The sequence below is a fragment of the Prionailurus viverrinus genome, chromosome F1 (genome assembly GCF_022837055.1).
Source record: "Prionailurus viverrinus isolate Anna chromosome F1, UM_Priviv_1.0, whole genome shotgun sequence".
Lineage (NCBI taxonomy): Eukaryota > Metazoa > Chordata > Mammalia > Carnivora > Felidae > Prionailurus > Prionailurus viverrinus.
The window spans coordinates 7,238,578-7,261,219 of record NC_062577.1 but is presented as its reverse complement, the minus strand read 5'-3'; the positions used below and the strand labels follow the sequence as shown (position 1 = coordinate 7,261,219).

At 41.6% G+C, this 22,642-nt stretch overlaps 1 protein-coding gene and 1 long non-coding RNA gene across 3 annotated transcripts; one reads left to right on the top strand and one right to left on the bottom strand.

Annotated features, from left to right (window-relative positions):
• Positions 1–891: 891 nt before the first annotated feature.
• Positions 892–4,477, bottom strand: LOC125155156 (uncharacterized). The gene is made up of 3 exons (XR_007148071.1): positions 4,152–4,477; positions 3,311–3,402; positions 892–1,405 (listed from the first exon to the last, which is right to left on the bottom strand). It is a non-coding gene; the product is annotated as an uncharacterized LOC125155156 (long non-coding RNA).
• TADA1 (transcriptional adaptor 1) lies at positions 2,278–22,324 on the top strand. 2 transcript variants are annotated; one of them, XM_047840057.1, is made up of 9 exons: positions 2,278–2,288; positions 4,747–4,832; positions 10,000–10,091; positions 10,381–10,446; positions 14,711–14,808; positions 16,251–16,460; positions 17,902–18,053; positions 20,265–20,427; positions 21,096–22,324. In XM_047840057.1, the coding sequence occupies exons 2-9, from the start codon at positions 4,759–4,761 to the stop codon at positions 21,246–21,248; spliced, it is 1,008 nt and encodes a 335-aa protein (XP_047696013.1). In that variant the 5' UTR covers positions 2,278–2,288; positions 4,747–4,758; the 3' UTR covers positions 21,249–22,324. The 2 variants fall into 2 exon arrangements, with proteins under 2 accessions (XP_047696013.1, XP_047696012.1); XM_047840056.1 differs by lacking the exon at positions 2,278–2,288 and having other exon boundaries at positions 4,503–4,832.
• The last annotated feature ends 318 nt before the right edge of the window (positions 22,325–22,642 follow it).

Genomic DNA, 22,642 nt, shown 5'->3' with positions numbered 1-22,642 from the left:
GTTTGGGGATGGGGCCTCTAAGGAAGTAATTAAGGTTAAGTGAGGATATAAGGGTAGGACCCTAATCCAATAGGATTAGTGTCCTTAGAAGCAGAGACACCAGAGATGTGCTCTCTCCCTCCCTACCTCCCTGCACACACACACACACACACACACACACACACACACACACTCATGAAAGGCCACGTGAAGATACAGAAAGATGATGGTCATCTACAAGCCAGGAACAGAACCCTCACAAGAAACCAAATTTGCTGGCTTCCAGAACTGTGAGAAAATAAATTTCTATTGTTTAAACCACCTAGTCTATGATATTTTGTTGTAGCAGCCTGAGGAAACTAAGTACCCATAGAGCTTCAGAGGGTTTGAAGCTGGGACCCAAGGATAGAATTGTGTTCCAACGAAACTGTTTAAAATGTAACCCTCTATGTAGTTCATGCATTCAGAAAGATTACTCTGAGAAGGGCTGCAAAGCCTTCACCAGACTGCTAATGAAGTCCATGGCATAAAAAAAGATTAAGAACCTCTTCACCTCCTTCTGGCAGACATAAAATAAATACATGTGGTGTCAGGGTGACCTGCCTCTTTAATTGTTTTCAGCCATAAATTTAACTCGGGCCTAATATAATCTTGTCTATAACCTTTTTTTTTTTTTTTTTTTTTTTTTTTTACTTAAGTAGGCTTCATGCCCAGTATGGAGCCCAATGCAGGGCTTGAACTTACAACCCTGAGATCAAGACCTGAACTGAAATCGAGAGCTGGACACTTAACCGACTGAGTCACCCAGGTGCCCCACTAGTCTATAACCTTTAACTATATTAAACTCTGTACATCAATATAGATATGGATTAGGAAGAATACTATATAGAATTTTCTAAAGTATTTTGTTCTGACAGACACATATATTGAGTGTGAGCCCCTATGTGCCATTGTGTGTAACTGTATATAAATGCATAGCCCACATAGTAAGTATTACAAATTATAGTGAATGTTATAATGGTAAATTCAACAGGGCAACTAAAATATTATCAATACTATTTTAAAGCTGAACTGTAAGAGTCCTTCCAGTAAAGCAGAGCTGCTGATGCCTGAAATGGAAGCGCTCACACATTTGCTGGCAGTGCTCTGGGAAGAAGGTTAATAAGCCAATTTTAATGAATGGACTAAGAAAGTCAGTCAACAAATATTTCTTCTGCGGTAGGCACCAGCCAGTGTAAACAAGGAGTCAGTGGTTTATAAATAGGTCTAAAAATTCTAAATATGGTACCTGGGAGGAAGAATGACAGTAATAACATAATCTCCAGAGCTGAGACATCTCACAACTCCACCAACATCCAATCCTATTGACAAAAATCCAGTGCTTTTGGAAGAATTCAGCAAGCAGGGGCCAGACTTTCATAGATACCTAAAAAAAATTGGTATGAAAATAAATTTTTTTCAGGGCTTTCCTTTGTATTTTATTTGTACACAATTATATTTATATACTCATATATTTATGATTTATATAATTACATGTTGAAAGAAGCCGCATAAAAAGAGGCAATCTATAAATAATACTATCAACCTTTAACTGTTCATCTGAATGAAGTGGAAAGAAGATATAGATAACGTAAATAATGGAAATTCTTATTTTGTATTGTCTGTTCCCGACATCCTACTGAGTTGGCTTTACTAGTTACTCTAAAACCAGCCTGCTGTTGGGGAAGAGAAAATTGCTATGGGATAGTCCAAAAACTAGATTTTTAAAAAACAGATGAAACTAACATTTGTAGAATTCTTTACACTTTATGCACTACTTTCACTTACATTCTCTGAAGCCATTTATTTATTTTTAAATTTATTTTTGAGAGAGAGAGACAGACAGAGCATGAGCAGAGGAGGGGCAGAGAGAGAGGGGGAGAATCAGAATCTAAAGCAGGCTCCAGGCACTGAGCTGTCAGCACAGAGCCCGACGCGGGGCTCGAACTCACAGACCATGAGATCATGACTTGAGCCGAAGTTGGACGCTTAACTGACCAAGCCACCCAGGCGCCCCTCTCTGAAGCTATTTAATAGTTGTCTGCATGTAGTATGCATTGTGTAACTATTGCTATCACTAAAAGATTTAGAATTAGGTTCTTTAAATCACCAAATTACAAGTGGTTTGCATATTTATTTCTATTAAGCACATTGGTCAGATTTCTGTGTATGTTATATAGTCTAACACTACAGTTTCAATGGACATTTAACGGAATAATTATACTGAAATTGGTGTATAAAGTGTATAGGTGTATAAAGGTGTATAATAGGTGTATAAAGTGATGAGAGAGAAAGGAGTATTTCATTGAACTAGATGCATCCACTTAGGGTGTTAACAAGGATAGATGGATGTAAAGAGATGAATGTCATATTTTTCTTAGGGGATAAGTAGCGATAGAGGTGAGAAACAGGGACTGTTCCTGGAAGATATACCTAAACATTTCCTTGTGCCCACGTCTAGTGCTGCTGAATTGGCCCTTTGACAGGTACTTACCTATGTTTGGACCTGTTTGCAAGAAACGTAGGTAGCCACCCACAGGTGTCAAACCCAGTAGAGGGAGAGATATGTGTAAAGGGACTGAGTGATATGGTTTGTTATAGAAAGTCAAGTAACTGGAATGCAAGTGCGTTCTAAGGGGTAGTGGGGACAGGCCCGGATGTACGCGGGTTGGACAGATAGGCAGAGTCCAGCTCGTAAGAAAATGCGAATGCCAGTTTAGAGAGCCTGAAATTTGTTCAGTACTCAGTGGTATGCACTCAAACTGCAATAGGTGGCTGAGGTCAGCCTCTGTGACCTTCTCGGGGAAAAATCAAGATTAGGAAGAGCCGAAAATCAGGCTAAGCAGAGGCATGCAAGCAATATTTTTAAACAATCAGATACGATAGAAACATACATTAAGGTGACTTAAGGGTCTTCCTCACGTCTGTGTGGAAATCAGTAAACCTTCCTTTTTATAATTACAACAAATTATACCTTGTGACACATAAGTATTGGAACTGCTTGCAAGCACATATACCTGTTGCCCCTTTTGAATATATAATAATTTTCTGTATATAATTTGCATACATAATATATAACAAGCTTCCAAGCAGGTCTTCAGAGCAATTGGGAAGAATGTTTCCTGGGCTCCAGTCCTCAGTAACACCATGAATAAAGCATTTGCTAACCTAATTTGAGGTTGGCTTTCTACTCAGTCTACAGGGGGTAGCCAAGAAAAAGTGGAAGTGGACGGCTACTTTTTAAAAGTCAAAATTTCTCTGGAGTTTTCCAACACAGATAGTAAGACTTTACCTGCCACGTTCATCTTCGTAAATCCAGCCCACAATAGAGTTCCAGATACATAATAGTATTTGCTGAACAAACGAATAAGCTTGAAGGGGCCTCTGTCGGGTAATCACACGAGATTTAAAAGCAGTTAGGATTATTTTCAATCTTTGTGAGGCAATTTGACGATATACACCAAGACTCTTATAAATATCCCTACCGTTTAAACCAATAAGTCTATTCGTGGGGCTCTATTCTAAAGTCATAATCCTAAATGAAGACAAGCTTTATGCATTGTGTATTACAGTAAGGCTTTTAATAGAGAAAAAAATGGAAACAATCAGTCTAACAGTTAGGAAACAAGTTATTGTGTACATTCTTCTTGTGGGGGGTGTTTAACAAGCTGTCATTAAAATTATGATTATAAAGACACTATAATGCCAGAGGATAATATTTATATAATTATGTTAAGTTTAAAAACCCCCCACCAAGATGCACAGTTGAAGATAGACCAAGATTATAAATTATGGGAAGTGTGGCAGGTGGGGGAGAAATGTCTATCGGTTAAGTTTGTCTGGAGGTGGTAAACACCTTTTCTTTCTTTTTTCTCTATCCTTCTGTGTTAACTTTCCTTATTTCTCACAATTACTTCATTTATTCAGCAAATATTTATTGAGAGCCAGGCACTGCTCTAGGAACTGGGGAAAACAGCACCGAATAAAACACAAATCCTTTCCACATGGAATTTACATTTTAGCTGGACGAGGCAGAGAATTAACAAGAACAATCTATTAAGTGGCATATTAAATGATGAGTGCTTGGCGAAAAATAAGGCGAAGAAAGAGAACAAAACTGATACTGCATTTACTTTTTGATCTGCGGAGGAAGAAACTCATCCAGGTGGAAGGACAAAGAGCGGCATTCAGAAATTGCCCACCGGTGCCTGGGTGGCTCAGTGGGTTAAGCATCCGACTTAGGCTCAGGTCATCATCTCTGTGCTGACAGCTCCGGAGCCTAGAGCCTGTTTCAGGTTCTGTGTCTCCCTCTCTGTCTGCCCCACCCCTGCTTGCTCTCTTTCTCTGTCTCTCAGAAATGAATCAACGTTTAAAAAGAATTGAAAATATTGCCCAGCCGGTAACAAACTGAAGGCACTGTGATACAACACCCCGGCAGGTGCCGCGGCTGGCTCCTGTGGCCAAGTGTCGAAGTCGGGTGCGGAAAGGCCGGACCAAATGGATCACGTGACTCGAGGGGGCGGGAGGAGGAGGACTGAGAAAACAGCGAATTTGCCTCCGCACTTTCTCTTCCGAAAGGCGGGCGGAGCCGAAAACCAAACAAACTTCTGCTGTGCGATGAGGGGCGGGACAGACGGGGGCGGACTGAGCTTCCTGCGCCGAGGCTCTCACCGAATTGGTTTTTCGGTTGTTGGTCACTGTGGCAGAGCGGTCTGCGGTCGGGCTGAGACGTGGGGAGCAATGGCGACCTTTGTGAGCGAGCTGGAGGCGGCCAAGAAGAACTTGAGCGAGGCCCTAGGGGACAACGTGAAACAGTAAGAGCTGTCCTGGCGCAGCGTCCGGGTCTCCGCGCCGCTCCTCCTCAGGCTTCGGGCTGCCGACCCACCCTGGAGACGCCTCCCGCCGCTCCGAGGCCTGTGTCGCCTCGCGTCGCGGGTGGCGGGGCCTCTGGGTTTCTCGGCCGGCTCCGGGTGCGGAACCCGGACTCGCTCAGCTGGACGGGCCGGCCTCCCTGGCTCCCTCGGGACTCGGGCGGGCGCATTCGCCCGGGGCTCTCTGCTCTGGGTGGGGCGGGAGAGGCGCGTTCCACGCCCAAGGGCCTACCGAACGGTTGCAGGCCCCTCTCAGTTCGGTTCGCGTGAGGCCTGCCCCGGGCCGAGTGACCCGGAGCCCGACGCGCCCCGGCTGGAGTGGGCCCCGCGCGCGGCGGCCGGACCCTGGAGGGCTTCCTGGAGGCGGAAGTTTATTGAGGTCGGGTGATGCGTAGACACTGCGTTTAAGAAAGAGCATTGAGAGTAGTTTCGGAAGGTGGAGAGACCCTACGTTTAAGATAAGTCACCGAACATCGCTGCAGTTATAGTGATGATCGCGGTAGTGGACATTAATTGAACACCTTTTAAGCACTCCCAACGTACCATTTCATCTAAGCCTCACAACAGAGATGTGAGGTGGATACAATTATTATTCCCATTTGATAGATGAGACGACTGAGATCTAGAGAGGTTGCGTAACTTTTCAAAAGTCACTAGACCCCTAGTGTCTGATTCCTGGCTCTGATACCCTACAAGGGGTTCCAAAGGAACAAGCACCCAGCCAGACCTAGGTTATAGCAGGGGACCGATTTTACAATCAGAGGACCGAGTATACAATCAGAGGTCAGATGCCGAATGGCGGGATGTAAAATCAATAATTCAGCCAAGGCTGAAGCCAGATAATATATTTCTGACACACAAGAACGAGTTGGAAAATTTCAGAACATTAATCATTATTATAATTTTATGTTGCAAAGATATAAGTAGTACATTTTAAATGTTTAAAATTCTAATGCCTCTGTGGTTGCTGCTAGATGACTTCTGTGCTATTCCACACATTTGCTTACTCGGTAGATGCTCACTTAAATATCATGTTGCTGGCGGGGCAAGGTATTTGGGGGACCCTTTCTTCTCATCTTTTCATTTATATTCTTTAGTATGACTAGATTGAAGTTACTTGGATGTCATACGTGATTTTTGTGGAGTTTTTCCTTCTTGTGAAATTTTGGGGTAGTGGAGTTGACATTCTGCTTTTTATCCTAGCAAGATATGCCGAATTCCCATGTAAGACTTCTTGAAACACTCATGGCCTAAACAGAATAACTAAAAACAAAATATAATTCTTAAAGTTTATTTTATGAACGTCAATAAATCAAACTTCTACAAATGCTAGAATTAAAATTATTGTTTTGGCATAATTATTTAATTTTTTGTGAACATTTATTGACTCCCAGAGATAAAATGTTCTACCTAAAACTATGTTTAAAAATTTTTTTTTTTTAATTTTAATTTATTTTTGTGAGAGAGAGAGAGCGAGCGAGTGAACAGGAGAGGGGCAGAGAGAGAGAGGTAGACACAGAATCTGAAGCAGGCAGGCTCCAGGCTCTGAGCTGTCAGCACAGAGCCCAATGCGAGGCTCCAACTCTCGAACCATGAGATCATGACCTGAGCTGAAGTCGGACGCTTGACTGACTGAGCCACCCAGGCGCCCCTACCTAAAATTATGTTTTAATAGTCATGTTTGCTGTCAGTCTATTTCTTTGCTTATTTAATTAATTGAAAATTAATAGGCAAAATTAACAGTTTTCACCATTAATTACCACAGTTTGTTACTTTTGTAATACTGACGGCTAAAATTTACATTTTTAAGCACAGTTGACTTTTACTCTGTTATGTCTAGGATGCTCACGAATATCTGAAAGTGAGTGTTTCCGTACTATAATAAATCTGAAAGACCTGGCTTGTGTGTATAATTTACTGATTAGATGTGATGGTGACTTCTATGATCCCACACTTACCACACGGGTTTGCCAGAAATTTGAAGTTAGTATTCCCTATTTGGCCTTTAAAGGCCAATGCTGGCTCTCAGATGTCGGTCAAATACAGATGGTAAAGCTAAATTTGACGTATCTGTAGTGTAAATCTCCACTAACAATGTAATCAAAATATGCTTTTGTGCCATGAGTAGTTAGTGGTACAGTGTTGTTTTGCATTTGTTTTTCCATTCTTTCATTGTCTTTTTCTCCTGCTCCTTAAAAAGTGCCTCCTGGTTTAATACTCTGTAATGTTGCCATCCAGTAATTTCTCATATTTCTTCATGAGTAGTATGCTTTGGTTTATATATAACCTGACCATTTAAACATGGTCCTTGGTGGTAGGTAAAACAGAGAAAGTGTATAAGGACCCCAGATAAGAGTTGTGTTCAATTTATCTAGGGTCCAAATGTCTCTTATGTTAGGTTGCATGCCCACACCAGCTTCTAGAAAAGACATGGCCTTTGCCAGCTAATATCCTTTGTATAGTACCCAAGAGAGTGTCCGGTTTAAATAGGTGTTGAATTTTTTGGTGACTCGATCATATGTTCTTTAGTTTACTGCAGGTGTCCCCATTGCTTCCTAGTCTGACCCACTTAAACTTGTCACCCATCATCCTCACCTTCATAGAGGTTAACTAACTTTGTTTTCAGTTCTGTTGAGGAAAGCAGTCATTTGTCCATGGTTATATGGCAAGTTAACATAGGCACCAGGATTGGGGAGCAGGTCTTCTGAATCTTGGAAGGGGTACGGCTGGAAAGTTTGCCATTAGAGGAGATAGGTAGCATCGTGTTGGTAGAACTTCCTGGTAGAGTCTTGTCTTACTTCTGGAATAAGTTCACCCTCAAAATATGGATATATTTGCACCTTTCTTATAAAATAGTGGCCCAGGGCTTTTAAATAATGAAGCTGTCTCGTGTCCCTGCCCTCTTTTGTTGGATAGAATGGGATGGGAAAATACTTTTTTTTTTTTCCTGTGGAGCTTTATTTCATTTCATAATAGTTCCTGCATCCTTAAAAAAAAAAAAAAACCAAAACATTTAAGTGTCCATTGTTGGGAAGTTATTATTGACTAACGAGTGTGTGAATATCAGGTGAAAAGTCATGCCAAGCTCTAAAACTAAACATATTTTGCTATTGAGTGAAATGGGTCTTGGGCAACGTTGACCCCGTTAAAGCTATAGGTTTTCTCCTGGGGAAAAAAAAAAATGCGTGTGAACCCAAAGCTTTGCTTGCAGTGATGTGCACACATAGCCAGTTACATACAGAGTTACATACTAAGGTGAATTGAAGCTAACCTGTGTACAGGAGAGGACCTGCGAGGGTATAAGGCAGTGAGAGCATCAGACCGTCTTCTTTAGAAATCTTTTTTCTTTTTCTTCCTCTGTTAGGAACTCAAATTAGCATTAGAAAGTAGCTAAGTGTGAACTGAAAGTGATTGTAAGACGTGTCCTGAGTAATTTTTAATTGTTTCATGAACAAAGAGCAGCTCCTTTCAGCACTGAATCAAGGGCTATGGATGTGAAAAGTCGTATTTTACTCCTATCTCTAATACTGTTGTTAAGGTATAAAGGGATCAAATCATTGTGTTTTTTCCTGCCGGGTAACTAGTGATTTTTATGATTAGTGGTTGGTTTTCACTTTACAAACCACTAAGTTTCTCATATCCACGGTATTTTCATTGTGGTGAGGTGTTTTAGAAACTCATTACTTCAGCCAGTTCGATTAAAACTTGAGATCATCTGAAAGGAAAGAGGTTACCAGGATCAGTATTAGTGACCACTTCCCAACCCATAAAACACATATACTTTTTAAAATATAAATATTTTTTTTTATTGGGGTATGATTGACATATAACATTATATTGGTTTCAGGTATACAACAGTTATTCAACACATGTATATATTGCAAAATGATCACCACAGTAAGTCTAGTTAACATCTGTCACGATATATAAAAATTCTTATGAGAACTTTTTTATTTATGAGAACTTTTAAGATCTACTCTTAGCAACTTTCAAATATACAATACAGTATTATTAACTGTAGTTAATAATTGGAAAATTAGTGTATTTGAAATTAATATTTAAAAGTTAATACTTTTAATAATAATGCTTTTTTTAAAAATTTTTTTTTTTTTAACGTTTATTTATCTTTGAGACAGAGAGAGACAGAGCATGAACAGGGGAGGGTCAGAGAGAGAGAGGGAGACACAGAATCTGAAGCAGGCTCCAGGCTCCGAGCTGTCAGCACAGAGCCCGACGCGGGGCTCAAACTCACGGACCGTGAGATCATGACCTGAGCCGAAGTCGGACGCTTAACCGACTGAGCCACCCAGGCGCCCCAATAATAATACTTTTAAAATATAAATATTAAATGTAAGATTCTGGAGGATAGGTCTTTTAGAAAGGCAGCAGTGAGGAAGGAAGGGTACAGCTGTGGTTTTGGCTAAAGGACTTGTGAATCCAATTATGTGACAACCTGTCAGTCCCTTTTGGGGAAAAACTTTTCTTCCTTTTTCTTCTGATGATACTCTTTTTTTTTTCTTTTTTCTTATTAAGTAGGCTCCACACCCAACATGGGCCTTGAACTCACGGCTCTGTGAGATCAAGAGTCACAGGCTCTACGAACTGAGCCAGGCAGGCGCCCCCTTCTGTCAGTATTCTGATTCCTAGGTATATTAGTTTTCAAGGGCCGTGGTAACAAAATACGACAGATGGGGTGGATTAAACAATAGAAATTTGTTTTCTCATAGTTCTGGATGCTGGAAGTCTGACATCAAGGAAGTCTGACAACACCCTTCAGCAGGGTTGTTTTTTTCTGAGGCCTCTGCCTTTGGCTTATAGATAGCTACTGTCTGGTCTGTGTGTGTGTCACAGTCCTAATGTCTTCTTACTAAGGACACCCATCACATTGGTTTAGGGCCCACCCTAAAGAGGTCATTTTAATTTAATCACCTCTTTAACGTCCTGGGTGCTGGGGGTCAAGGGCTACAGCGTATAAATTTGGGGGGAGATGCACAACTCTGCCCATATGGTGGGGAATGCAAAATTTCCTTCCCTGGGTTTTGGAGCAGGTAAGGTAAACTTGGGAAAGAAGCAAAATCCTTGGTTCTTAATACTGCTTCTGTCTCTGCAGATACTGGGCTAACTTAAAGTTGTGGTTCAAGCAGAAGATCAGCAAAGAAGAGTTTGACCTTGAAGCTCATAGACTTCTCACGCAGGATAATGGTAAAATAATTATCTGGGGAGGTATTTTACTATTTTGAAGTTTTCCCAGATTTGCAATAAATTGCAAATAAATAACTGCAATAATAAATTGCAGTAAATTTTGCAGTAAGTCTTTTCACTTAAAAAAATAAAATGGGGTTTTTAATGGTGTGTAAGATTATTTTAATAATATGGATATTTCAAATAAAGTGTAAAGAATGGCAGGGTAGGGGATATCCAGAGTCAAATAATGGTTTCCTTATGTTGTAAATATTTTGTATTTGACTTGTGACAATCTTCCCTTTTTCAGTCCATTCTCACAACGATTTCCTCCTGGCTATTCTTACGCGTTGTCAGATTTTGGTGTCTACCCCAGGTAAGGGAGCGGAAGTACTTCCAGGGATGTCAGTCAACAGAGCCATCAGAGCCCTGGGCTTTAGCTTCCGTTAACAGACACATCTGTTGTATGCAAACGACATGTTCTTTGAAGTGCTCACAAGAAAAGATTTATTATGTAGGTGCAGATTGTTTTGTAGAACCTGGGTAAAGCAGGTGATTTCCCTGTGCTTACGTTGACTTTTGGTCTTTTGGTCTTTACCGTCCACTCAGCTGGATTTTAGATTACTTAAATGACAGACAAGTGAGGAAGTGGGTGGGCAGTCAGGGTGAAGAAACTTGAGGGCAGCTGGTATTAGACGAGGGTTTCCATAGATGCAGGGAAGGTGAGTTAGGGTTAGGTGGACGGGAAACCACAACATGTGGTGAGAACCTGGACTTTCAGTTGTATTCTCAAGTAAGATACCAACACCTGGAAGGTTAGAGCTTCAGCATGTTGGGGAGGTAGGTAGAAGCTAAATCTGTCACTTCAACCTAATTCGGTATAGGTAGAAACAATGACCCCTTTATCCCAAATTGTTTGGAGTTTAAGTGGTGCAAGGTACTTCTTTCATCCATCTTATTTTAAGCAAGTAGTCAAAAATAAATGATTAAATACATTAAACAATTTGCCTCACAATAAAACTTATCCTGAACTGTTGTTAAAAACTTAGATTTGGGGGCGCCTGGGTGGCGCAGTCGGTTAGGCGTCCGACTTCAGCCAGGTCACGATCTCGCGGTCCGTGAGTTCGAGCCCCGCGTCGGGCTCTGGGCTGATGGCTCAGAGCCTGGAGCCTGTTTCCGATTCTGTGTCTCCCTCTCTCTCTGCCCCTCCCCCGTTCATGCTCTGTCTCTCTCTGTCCCAAAAATAAAAAAATTAAAAAAACAAAAAAAACAAAAAAAAACTTAGATTTGTAGGTACCGCCTACTATAGATTAAGTTGAATTTTTTGTTGTTGTTTTTAAAGGGCCTGTGGTGATTGTGTTGATCATTGATTAAAAACCTTTCTTTGTTTTCTTTCTTTCCTTTTCTTTCTTTCTTTCTTTCTTTCTTTCTTTCTTTCTTTTGTTCTTTTCTTTCTTTCTTTCTTTCTTTCTTTCTTTCTTTCTTTCTTTCTTTCTTCTTTTAAATTCAAGTTAGTTAGCATACAGTGTAGTCTTAGCTTCAGGAGTAGAACCCAGTGATTAATCTCTTAACATATGACACCCAGTGCTCATCCCAAAAAGTGCCCTCCTTAATGCCCATCCCCCCACCTAACCCATCCCCCCACCCACCTCCCCTCCAGCAAACCTCAGTTTGTTCTCTGTATTTAAAATATATTTTCTCTGTATTTATGGTTTGCCTCCCTCTCTGTTTTGCTTTTTCTTTCATTTTGTTTTCTCTGAAGTTGGTTTGATAATCTATAAAGAGGCTAATACCTACCCTGAAGAGTTGCTGTGAGGATTAAAAAGAATGCAAAGTGTCTGTTACACTGCGGTCACTCGATCAATAATATTATTAAAAATCATCTTTCCCACCTAGCTTAGGAAAACAGAAAACCCACCCGCAAGTACGAAGAGCTACATTTCTATATTTTACTTTTAATACAAATCATCTCTTTGTTGCCAGCAACTATTAATTTCATTTTGAGGAAATACATTTTGGGGGTTTGATAGAGAAATAACCCAGCCAGTGGATGGAAGTGTTGGATCCACCCCTAAATCTGCCCGCCGCTGGAAAGCTGTCCTGGTTGTCAGTCAGGCCTGACTCACCAAGCTTTGCTTCCTTGCCTGGAGTGTGTTGGCCACACATCGGTGGCATCACCTAGCATCCGGGCCATCCAGCAGCGGTGGGTTTCTTTGGGAATCTTCTAAGATTGGCTGACCTCATCAGTGAGACCTGGATGTACCAGAGACATTTAAAGCGGTGGAGAGAAGAGCTTGACTTCCCTAACAGGTTGTTTTGTTTTTTGTTGTTGTTGTTTTTTTGTAATTCCAGTGTAGTTAACATACAGAGTTTAGTTTCAGGGGTACAATATAGCGATTCAGCAATTCTCTACATGACTCAGTGCTCATCATGGTAAGTGTCCAAACAGCCCTTTTTTAACTGATGAACTTGGAGTATTTTTTTTTTTTTCAAAGCTTTAAAAACTCATTCTTCAAAAAAACATCAAAACGGAAATAATGTTTTTGCTAAGATGATGGTTTTTTTTTTCATATAAAAATGTTGGGGTGTAGTTTTTTCAAGTGTACTGTAATGGGCTTGAATTGCTTTGATTGTTTTTCTTTAATACTATATATAAATGTGCTCATGGTTAGAAATAATACAGAAGGTCTTATAATGAAAAGCTTCTTCCCAGTTCTAGACTTTTCTCAGACAGCTACTTTGTTTTTTGTTCTTCTGGTAGGACTTTGATAGCTCCTCATTGGAGCTTAAATCTCTTTCTGGGTTTACTGATTTTAGACATCTGGCTTATGCTTTATGAGATTTCCTCAGTTCTTTCAGCCTTTCTGCCCAATGCATTCTTTAATTCAGCAATTTTTATAATACCTTCTCTTTGTTTTATGGACACACGTCTTTTCAGACTTCTCTGAATATACCAGTTAGAAAGTATTTTTGAAGTCCGTGTTGCTTGAATTATTGAAAAAAAATTGTTTTTTAATGTTTATTTATTTTTGAGAGAGACAGAGACAGAACGCGAGTAGGTGAGGGGCAGAGAGAGGGGAGACACAGAATCCGAAGCAGGCTCCAGGCTCCGAGCTGTCAGCACGGAGTGCGATGCAGGGCTCGAACTCACAAGCTGTGAGAACTCACAAGCTGAGCCAAAGTCGGACGCTCAACCGACTGAGCCACCTAGGTGCCCCTGAATTATTTAATCTAGGACTTCTATTTTCTGTTTGTTTATCTGGGTCTTTCTTATTCTGTTATAGATTGTCATCAAATGTCGGGTGATTCACATTTAAGAATGAAGTATACAGTTGTGTGGGGGTTTTGCTGTAGAGTGAGCTGACAGGAGGCCAGCTAAACTGGGGATCCTCATGCCAGCATGCAGAGAGCTGTGCTCTAGGGTGTCAACATCCATATCAACCACCTTAGTAAATCCCAGAAATTTGGTCCAGTTTAACTAGAGGAGAGTTCTCCACTCTCTTGTCCTCCATACCCCCCAACAGCATCCCCCTGCCATTGTAAATACTGTGCTATGTATGGGAGAGAGCAGGGCTGGCTCCGGGGCCTGTGAACTGCCTGTGAACTCAGAAGGGCCCCACGCTTGGCTTAGTGCGCAACTGTGGTTGCCTTGAAATTCTAAGTGTTTGAATAAGAGACCCTGCATTTTTGTTTTGTACTGAGCCCACTGCTAGTGGTGAGGGGGAAGGGGTTTGTGTAGACGACTTTCGAATGTAGACCTCCCATTGATCTTGTTTTTGGCTTCACTGACCCCTCCCTGGTTTCCACTGTACTCACCTTCTCCAAATCCAGATTCTTTGTGGATTTCTGCTCTGCAGGTTAACTTGTTTCCACCTCATTTCCAAACCTTGCCTAGCCTGGGTTCTGGCTTCTGTGTGTCTCCACGTGAGTGAACACCTTTTTAGCCCATTGTTGAAATTGGTTGACATCTCATTTTAACGTTTGTTTATTTTTGAGACAGAGAGAGACAGAGCGTGAGCAGGGGAGGGGCAGAGAGAGAGGGAGACACAGAATCTGAAACAGGCTCCAGGCTCTGAGCTGTCAGCAAGCACAGAGCCCGACGCGGGGCTCGAACTCACGAACCGTGAGATCATGACCTGAGCCGAAGTCGGACGCTTAACCGACCGAGCCACCCAGGCGCCCCGGTTGACATCTCATCTTGTTTCAATTTCCTTTCTATCTCAGTTGCGGATGTGTGCTGTTTACTTTCTGCTATTACCTTTTTTTAGTAGGGTCTAGAAAGAGAGGTGAGATACATTCATGTGCTCAGTTCACCATCTTGAACTAGAAAATTTTGTCCTACTTTGGTAATACTACTTATAATGCTACTAATAAAGCAAACAAAACACCCAATAAACATTAATTTAAAATATGAAAAACAAATTTGCCTTCCTAAAGGAATAATTTTGGTTACAGCTAGAAAAAAATGTGATTTGAGAGAATTCATAATTTTGCTTGGAGAAATAGAGAAGATCTGAATTTAAGCATTGATTATTTTCATTACTTGAGCATGCCATACTTTTTTTAGCCTATAATGAAACCAAACACAACAGTTGACAACTGTCTCTGTTTTCTCTTATGGTTATTTTTCTGTCTTACAGAGGGTGCTGGATCTTTACCCTGGACGGGGGGTTCTGCAGCTAAACCTGGAAAACCAAAGGGAAAGAAAAAGCTTTCTTCTGTTCGTCAGAAATTTGACGTAGGTTGTTCTCCAGTAGATCTTGGTAACAACTGATTTAAGTGCTGGTGTGATGGAACGGGCTTTAGTTTTTAAATGAATCTTAAAATACTGGTAGTAGAGTTGAAAAAAAGGAGGGCGTGATTTGGGGAAGAAAGGTGTTATTATATTTGAGGTTGACAAGAGTTTCAAAGAGTGTGAGTCCCAGGTGTCTGAATTTTTATAATTCTAGTTTGTTACTGCATAAATATTAATATGTTTTCATTAGTACCTAACGATTTTTTCATGACTCAAAAAGTATGCCTGTATTATTTCTCCTCTTAAATCTTTTTCGGGAATGTTTCTTACATTGAAGACTTCTGTTCCACGGCTCCAGGAGGCCTGTAGGTCTTTGGCAGGATCCTGGCGATGCCCAGCTAGGCCCTGAGCCTTTCGGAATCAGCAGAGAAGTCATGAAGGCATTTGGCTATAAAATTTGCAAACATTTTAGGATACATTGTTTTTTTCCTTTTGTATTTGGGGAACAATTTCCCAAAAGTCTTCCTTTTATAGGTTTGACTGGGTGTTGATAGCTTTATTGATTAACATCAACAAACATTCATTTGTACCTTTGCTCTGTGTTTTCTATCGATACTATTCAATATGGAGGGCATCGGTACCTCTAGAGAGGCATACCTTAGTTTAGAAAGGGATATTTGATAAAAAATACAGTTTTATACTTGGACAATGGAGAAAACAACCAATGTTTCTTTTATAATACAAACTTCAAACAGGGACAAGCCATTTTCGCTATTAAATCTTATATGTTGAGCTTAAGCAGGAGCTACCACTGATGATGGAGAATACAGATGGGCTGTCAGAGTCTACCAGAGGAGGCAGAGGTTTTAGGAGTGGAAACAGTTTGAGAAAAACTATTTTAAATAATTAGAATGACTATGTCTTAGCAAGATTCTGTGTTGAGAATTGTAAGTAGAGGATGATAGCAAGATAGTTTATACTATCTGGCATTCTCTTGGAATATCTGTTATTGGGTCTGTTATGTTGGTTAGCTACGCTTTTTTTTAGAGCTTAAACAAAGTATTACTATATATTTCTACTTTCAGAACCTGCTTACTTACAAGTATACTGAGAATGCTCTGAGTTGTTTGAAAATAGTTTTATATCTTCTCCTTTCCCCTAATTGTTATTTTTAGCACAGAGCCGTATATTCTGTGATCACCAAGGTATCAGTTGAATAGAATAAACTGCTGGGCATACTACCATTATTCCCCTTAATTCATGTCTTCATTATTGCTATGTAAGGGGTGTGAATCTGTGATTATTTGTGTATGAGTGACTTCTTTTTTTTTAAATCCAGTAGTAGTGTTTTGGTGGCATTAATTTGTGGGAGCCCAAGTCCAATATATCGTGTCTTCTTACTTGCCACTGTGATGAATCATTTTGAAAAGTTTTCTTGCCCATAGCATAGATTCCAGCCTCAAAATCCCCTCTCGGGAGCCCAGCAGTTTGTGGCAAAGGATCCCCAAGATGATGATGAGTTGAAACTTTGTTCCCACACAATGATGCTTCCCACCCGGGGTCAGCTTGAAGGGAGAATGATAGTGACGGCTTACGAGCACGGGTTGGACAACGTCACGGAGGAGGCCGTCTCAGCTGTTGTCTACGCGGTGGAGGTTGGTTTGCTGGTGGCAGAAACAGTTTTACAGGTTGAATGTAACGAGCTTGTGTGTGTCGTTGAAAGCTGGTACTGCAAGAAAAGAATCAAAATATTACCGATGTCAGAATTGTCGTCATTGAAATTGTTTTCTTTTTTTTCCCTCTTTTTCTTTTTCTCTCTCTCTTTTTTTTTTTTTTCTTTCCAAGTAGGCTTCATGCCCATGTGGAGCCCAATGCGGGGCTTGAACTCATGATCCTGAGATCAAGACCTGAGCTGAGATCAAGAGTCGGACCCTTAACCGACTGAATCACCCAGGCACCCCGGAATTGTTTTCTTTTGAGGGGAAAAACACCTCATAGTCCATGCAGTTGCCTTCAGTTAGCTTTTCAGAGAGGCTCCTTACGGCATAACACTTTGGCGTGTTTTGGTGTTTAATTTGTTAACACCGGCACAGTTTTTAAGGAAAAAAATTGAGATTGAGAATCCTAACGATGAAAATCACTGTTTTTTGTTGTGTCCCAGCATTTCAGGAGCATTAGACTTGGTGTCTAAACAGTAGGATCCTTCTCTCAGCCCACTCATTTATCCATTCACTTTATTCACTTCGTTATTTGCCAAAATACGCATTGGGTTCTATAGTGCACGGACATGTCAGGTAATACTGGGTAATTCTTCCAGTACTTGGGGCCTCCCGTTTCCTCACATGTACCTCAAAGATTATAATCGCTATCTCATGAAGTTACACACATTTAATAAATTCAGTGTGTGGAAATTACAAATTGTATCAGGAAGGCCTGGATATGAGATTATCTTACTGGTATAGTTGAAACAGGTGATCCTGCCTCACCTGTTATTAATGGCAGGCTGGGATCAGCTCTTTTTATTTTCACAGACACTTTCTATCCCTTATGTACTCGGCTCTCATAAAGAAGCATCAAATACCTAATTTTCGGTTTATTTCCTATATATCTGTTGTGTATGTGACTTTTGAGAGAGCCATGGTTCTTTTATGGCAGGATTCTAGTAGATTGGGCATTGTAGCCAATAAATCTGACATCTTGGAACTGTTTGTCCTATTTTAAACCCTAGGTTTCAGGGTCGTTTGCCTCCTTTTAGAAATTTTATGTATTTATTTTTGTACTTTTATTTAAAACCGTCTGAAAATCTCTTTTGAGAGAGGAGTCAATTTAGAAACCATAAATAACTTTAATAAATTTCATGTAGAGCAAGCACCTATTAAATAGAACCAAATAAAAACAACGCATCTCTCTCTTTCCCGTACCTTCCTGCTCTGATGTGGTTCTGTGGCCTTTTGGTGAACTTTGGTTCCACCACATGCTAGCCTGTCTCATGTCTCCATCCGCTAAATGCTAGGAAACATTTTTTGGTCAATGGAAGTTTTATGATTTGCTCTTAAACAGGAGTTCATGTTCTTTTTCTTTCCTTTGTTTTTACAGAATCACCTTAAAGATATATTGACGTCAGTTGTGTCGAGAAGGAAAGCTTATCGGTTACGTGATGGTCATTTTAAATATGCCTTTGGTAGTAACGTAACCCCACAACCATACCTGAAGAATAGCGTAGTAGCTTACAACAGCTTAATAGAAAGGTATATGAAGTTTCTTGTGGTTTTGCATCCATCCTTTCTAGCTGGTACACTACTATTATGTGTTAGACCACTGTTAAATAATTGTGTTTCTGTCGGTCTAAGGTACCTTTGAGAGCAGTGCAGTTCTATTTTAAGTTGCATCCTTGCACGATAACTAGTGAATTAGTTTGGTATCGCTTGTCACAAGTGAGGGCGCAGAGTTTGGCTGCCGCATGTGGTTATGCAAGCGCCCCGGGCCCACTTTCTCAGGTGGATTGGAGCGGTTCCCCGAGGTGAGGAGTTCTGAGGGCTCGTAAGGGGCAGCACCTGCTTGGTCGTGGAGGCGGGCTTTCAGTCAGAAGCACGGCCTATGATTGTTGGGTCAGGGTTGGGTATCTTGATGGCGGGAGGAGGGGTGGGAGGTGTTCCTCCAGGTTCTGTAGCTCTACCTTGAGAGAGTGGCCTGTGTTGGGTGTCATCAGGTTGTTCTTGGCATGCTGGTGTGCAGCCTGCTCCCTGCCCCCGTCTCTGGGCTTCCTCCGTCCACGTTCCACGGAGGGTCTCCCAGGACTTCTAATGTCCTCAGTCTTCGCTTTACGAGATGACCTGGATTACCTTTCTTTTCATCCGTGTGTTGTCTGTTTTCAGCCCTCTACTTCCTTTCTGCCTTCCCTGCAAATAATGTAGTCCAAATTTTAAGCCCTTTGGGAAAGAAAAAGCAGTGATGTAATGTTCTTTGTGGTAACTGAAGTGACTGGGTTTCTCGGAGCGCTCGTTAGCTGGTTGGTGAGGGAGATGACAGGGAGGTACAAGTTCAGAAAGAAAAGTGTGACCCGGAACCTGGTGGGAGTGATGATAGTGAAGAACTAACAAGAAAGGAAGGGAGGAGGTGTGGTAGGGAAGAGTGTAGGGTGGGAAAACCAAGAAGAGAGTTGGGCACGGCCAAGAGTGTTGACACCACATGGAAAGGGGTCGTACCAGTGCCTACTTCATGGCTGAAAACCTTGAGGTGGCTCACAAGGCCCATTTTGAAGAGCATCCTCTTTTTTTTTTTTTTTTTAAGTTTATTTATTTATTTTGAGAGAGGGCGAGGGAGAGCGTGAGGAGGGAAGCGGGCAGAGAGAGGGAGCAAGAGGGAGAGAGACAGAATCCCAAGCAGGCTCCACACTGACAGCGCAGAGCCTTGGCACGGGGGCTCGAACTCCCAAACCATGAGATCGTGACCTGAGCCGAAACCAAGAGTCGGATGCTTAACCGATTGAGCCACCCAGGCGTCCCGAAGAGCGCCATCTTAAATTAGGTTCACTATTTATATTTAGATCGTCAAATGTGAAGATTTCTATTCTCAGTCTCATTCAGGCATGTCTGTGTGGGAGTATTTGTTCTCATTTGTAAGTCCTCCTTTTCTAGAAGAAAAACCCAACCGACAAAGTGGGTGAATGCTGAGAGCAGCGTCTGTGACCCTGCCAGGCCTCCCGAGCTTGCCCCCTCGCCGCTGGCCTGGCCCTGGAGGGCGACTGGCTCCCTGTCACTGCTTGTTTGCCCAACAGGGCCGCCTTTGTCCGGTGCTCACCCCCACGCTTCTACCCGCCTGTGCGTTCGTCTGAGCTGCCTCCTCACTGTTGTTTTACCTTCTGGGTGTTCTTCGAAACTGTACAGGTCATCTCCTACTGTATCGGGACACACCAATTATGCCCGACTTCCCCGCTGATACTGTATCTGGGTCCTGTTTTGGGAAACTGGCAAGATTTGGATTTTCTTCATCCTCCGTTTTTGCCTGTTGCTTATTCTGCGCTGTGTCTTCTTGCGTGTAATTTTTCAATCCTGTTGTCTCCAGTTACATGTATCTTCCTCTCCCAAGTCAGTTTTTCAATTTCATTCTCCTTTAGTTAAGGTCTTTTTTCTCCCCCGCTCCCGACTAGAAGCATTTGAAGGGCAGGAAACAATTTTGGCCCAGCATCCTGAGCTTAATAAATATTTCAACATTGTGGGGAGAGGAGTGTAAATTTAGTTGCTCTACATTTTGTTTCCAGCCTGCCAGATGGGCTGCCTTTAAAAATTAAAATTACAGGCCACTCACGTAATATACTAGCTAAAAAGTAATTTCTAATTGGGTTTTTAATTATTTTTAAGATATTTTTGCGAGATGTATTAAAAGCCCATTGCTATTTTCGTTATCCGCTTGTCTCGTTCATAGTTATTGGGAACGTTTTGAAAATACTTTGTTTTCAGTCCTCCAGCCTTTTCTGCTCCTTGTGCGGGTCATAACCCGGCCTCTCACCCGCCCCCTGATGACGCCGAGCAGCAGGCCGCCCTCCTGCTGGCATGCTCTGGGGACACTCTGCCTGCCGCTTTGCCTCCAGTCAACATGTATGACCTTTTTGAAGCTTTGCAGGTAAAACTCTTGGCTCCTTAAGGTGTACCTAGATTTATGGATAGGTTCAGAGTTTCTTTAAGTTTGCAAAGATACAAAGATATTCAGTAGCTTTTCCTCTTCTTGGCTTTTTGGTTTTCAGTTTTTATTGTTTGTTATTTATCTTTTTTAAGTCACTTTACTTATTTTGAGAGAGAGAGAGAGAGAGAGAGAGAGTACATGAGAGCAAGTGTGGGAGTTGGGGGGAGAGAGAGGTGCCCAAGCCCCAACGTGGGGCTCAGACCCGCAGAACTGTGAGATCGTGACCCGAGCCGAAATCGAGAGCCGGACGCTTAACCCACTGAGCCACCCAGGTGCCCCTGTTGTTTGTTATTCAAGCCATTAGTACTACCGTCATTTTTCAAATCCGGGGCCCACACCTCCCTCCTAACTTACCTCTCCCAGCCCCCACTTGCCCAGTGAAAAAGAAAACGGGAAAAAAGAAATCCTCTTGTTCCCGCTCCTATTTCAGAAGCTCGTCATTTCTTTGTTTTCTTGTTCCCAGTTGGAGCTTCATTAGGCTCTGGCTTGTAGCTTAGAGGTTGGCGTGTGAGTGTTTCGTTGATGTAAACCTTACTTTTTAATTGTGCGTGTCGGGAAGAGGGATATACCGAAGCGTAACGGGAGGCACGCTACTGTTTTAATCGCAGGTACACAGGGAAGTCATTCCCACACACACCGTATACGCTCTCAACATTGAAAGGATCATCACGAAACTCTGGCATCCAAATCACGAAGAGCTGCAGCAAGACAAAGTCCACCGCCAGCGCCTCGCAGCCAAGGAGGGGCTTTCGCTCTGCTGAACGAGGGTGACTTGAGGGTAGGGGGGCCTCAGCAAATTCATTGGTTATTGAGAATTGAATGTTTTGGGGGGTCCACATTTCAAGACTGAAGTGTGTGGTGTAAATATAGCCTTTCCTGTGGAAACGTGGCACTGAGTACCTTTTGCGTTGCTACTGTGAAGCTGTTCATACAAATCTGACTTTGATAATGACCCATATGTCTGTATGTCTGTATGTGTTCCCAGTTATGGGAGTGAGCACTGAGAAAAAGTCTGTGCCGGGAATGATGTTTTTAGGCATCTGAGAGGCATCTGAGGCTTAGTATCCTTGGGTCTGCATGTGAGGTAGATGACATCCTAGAACAAAGAAGCCGTTATAATTTAGTCCCCGTGATCAGCAGGACATCTGTGTGTTCAGTGACAGCATATACTCTGTATCTGGCAAGCCTAAAATTTCTGCCTTTCTCCTGAAGAACTGTGCTCTCGCATTTTGGTTGAAATAACCTACACAGTGTTAAAAATCATATACCTCCTTTAGTGACCGGTTTAATTTTTTTAACAGATTTGGGTAGCTCCCTAAAAATTCATTACAACTCCGTAGAAAATAGGACTTAGAAATGCTGTGCTGTTAGACAAGATAAAGTCCTTTCTTTGCATTAAAAGCCAAAATAAAAACTCTGGAATGTAATTGACCTTATGAAGTTTCTTCTCAGAACTTAAGTTTCTTTTACAGTTAATACGCCCAAAGACTTTTATTGGTAGTTTCACCTGTTGATTATTCCTATAGAATATATTTTAAGAAGCCCACGTAAACATACGGGATTTATACTTAGAAACTCCCTAATTCCTATGAAGTATCTGTTCCTCTCCTTTCAGATGATAAAGTGAACACAATTTACATCTGGCAGTGTTACTAATAATAAAGTTTGTTTTTTTAGAGGTGATGCTTTTTACTAAAGAGAAGGTGTTGGTGACTATATTAGAATGTACAGATGGGTTGTGTAGGCCTAAGTAATATACGTACAGATATGTATACATGGTTCAATATTTGGATCTATTTGGTTGTGTACTTTAAATGTGACAAATAAACCTTTTGGGAGAAAACTTCCCTTTCCTGTGTTTACTAAAGTAAACGTATAAGGAATACTGCTTTCCATTGAAGTATGAAAAGCCCTGCTTTAGGAGACCTTAGCAGACTTTTAGAGGGATGTACTAGATGAGAAAGATCAAAAAACAGGTTCCAACTTAGGTGTGTCATTGCTTGCTTTTCTTTTTTTTTTTTTTAAGGTTTGAGAGAGAGCAGGAGCAGGGGAGGGGCAGAGAGAGAATCCTAAGCAGGCTCTGTACTGGCAGCACAGAGCCCGACACGGGGCTTGAACCCACAAACCTTGAGATCATGTCATTTCTTTCCTTTTG

Coding starts and splice junctions, on each gene's coding strand:
- TADA1 (XM_047840056.1), top strand. CDS start 4,516: ATGGATCACGTGACTCGAGGGGGCGGGAGGAGGAGGACTGAGAAAACA. Junction 4,833..9,999: donor CTAGGGGACAACGTGAAACA/GTAAGAGCTGTC, acceptor CTGTCTCTGCAG/ATACTGGGCTAACTTAAAGT. Junction 10,447..14,710: donor GATTTTGGTGTCTACCCCAG/GTAAGGGAGCGG, acceptor TCTGTCTTACAG/AGGGTGCTGGATCTTTACCC.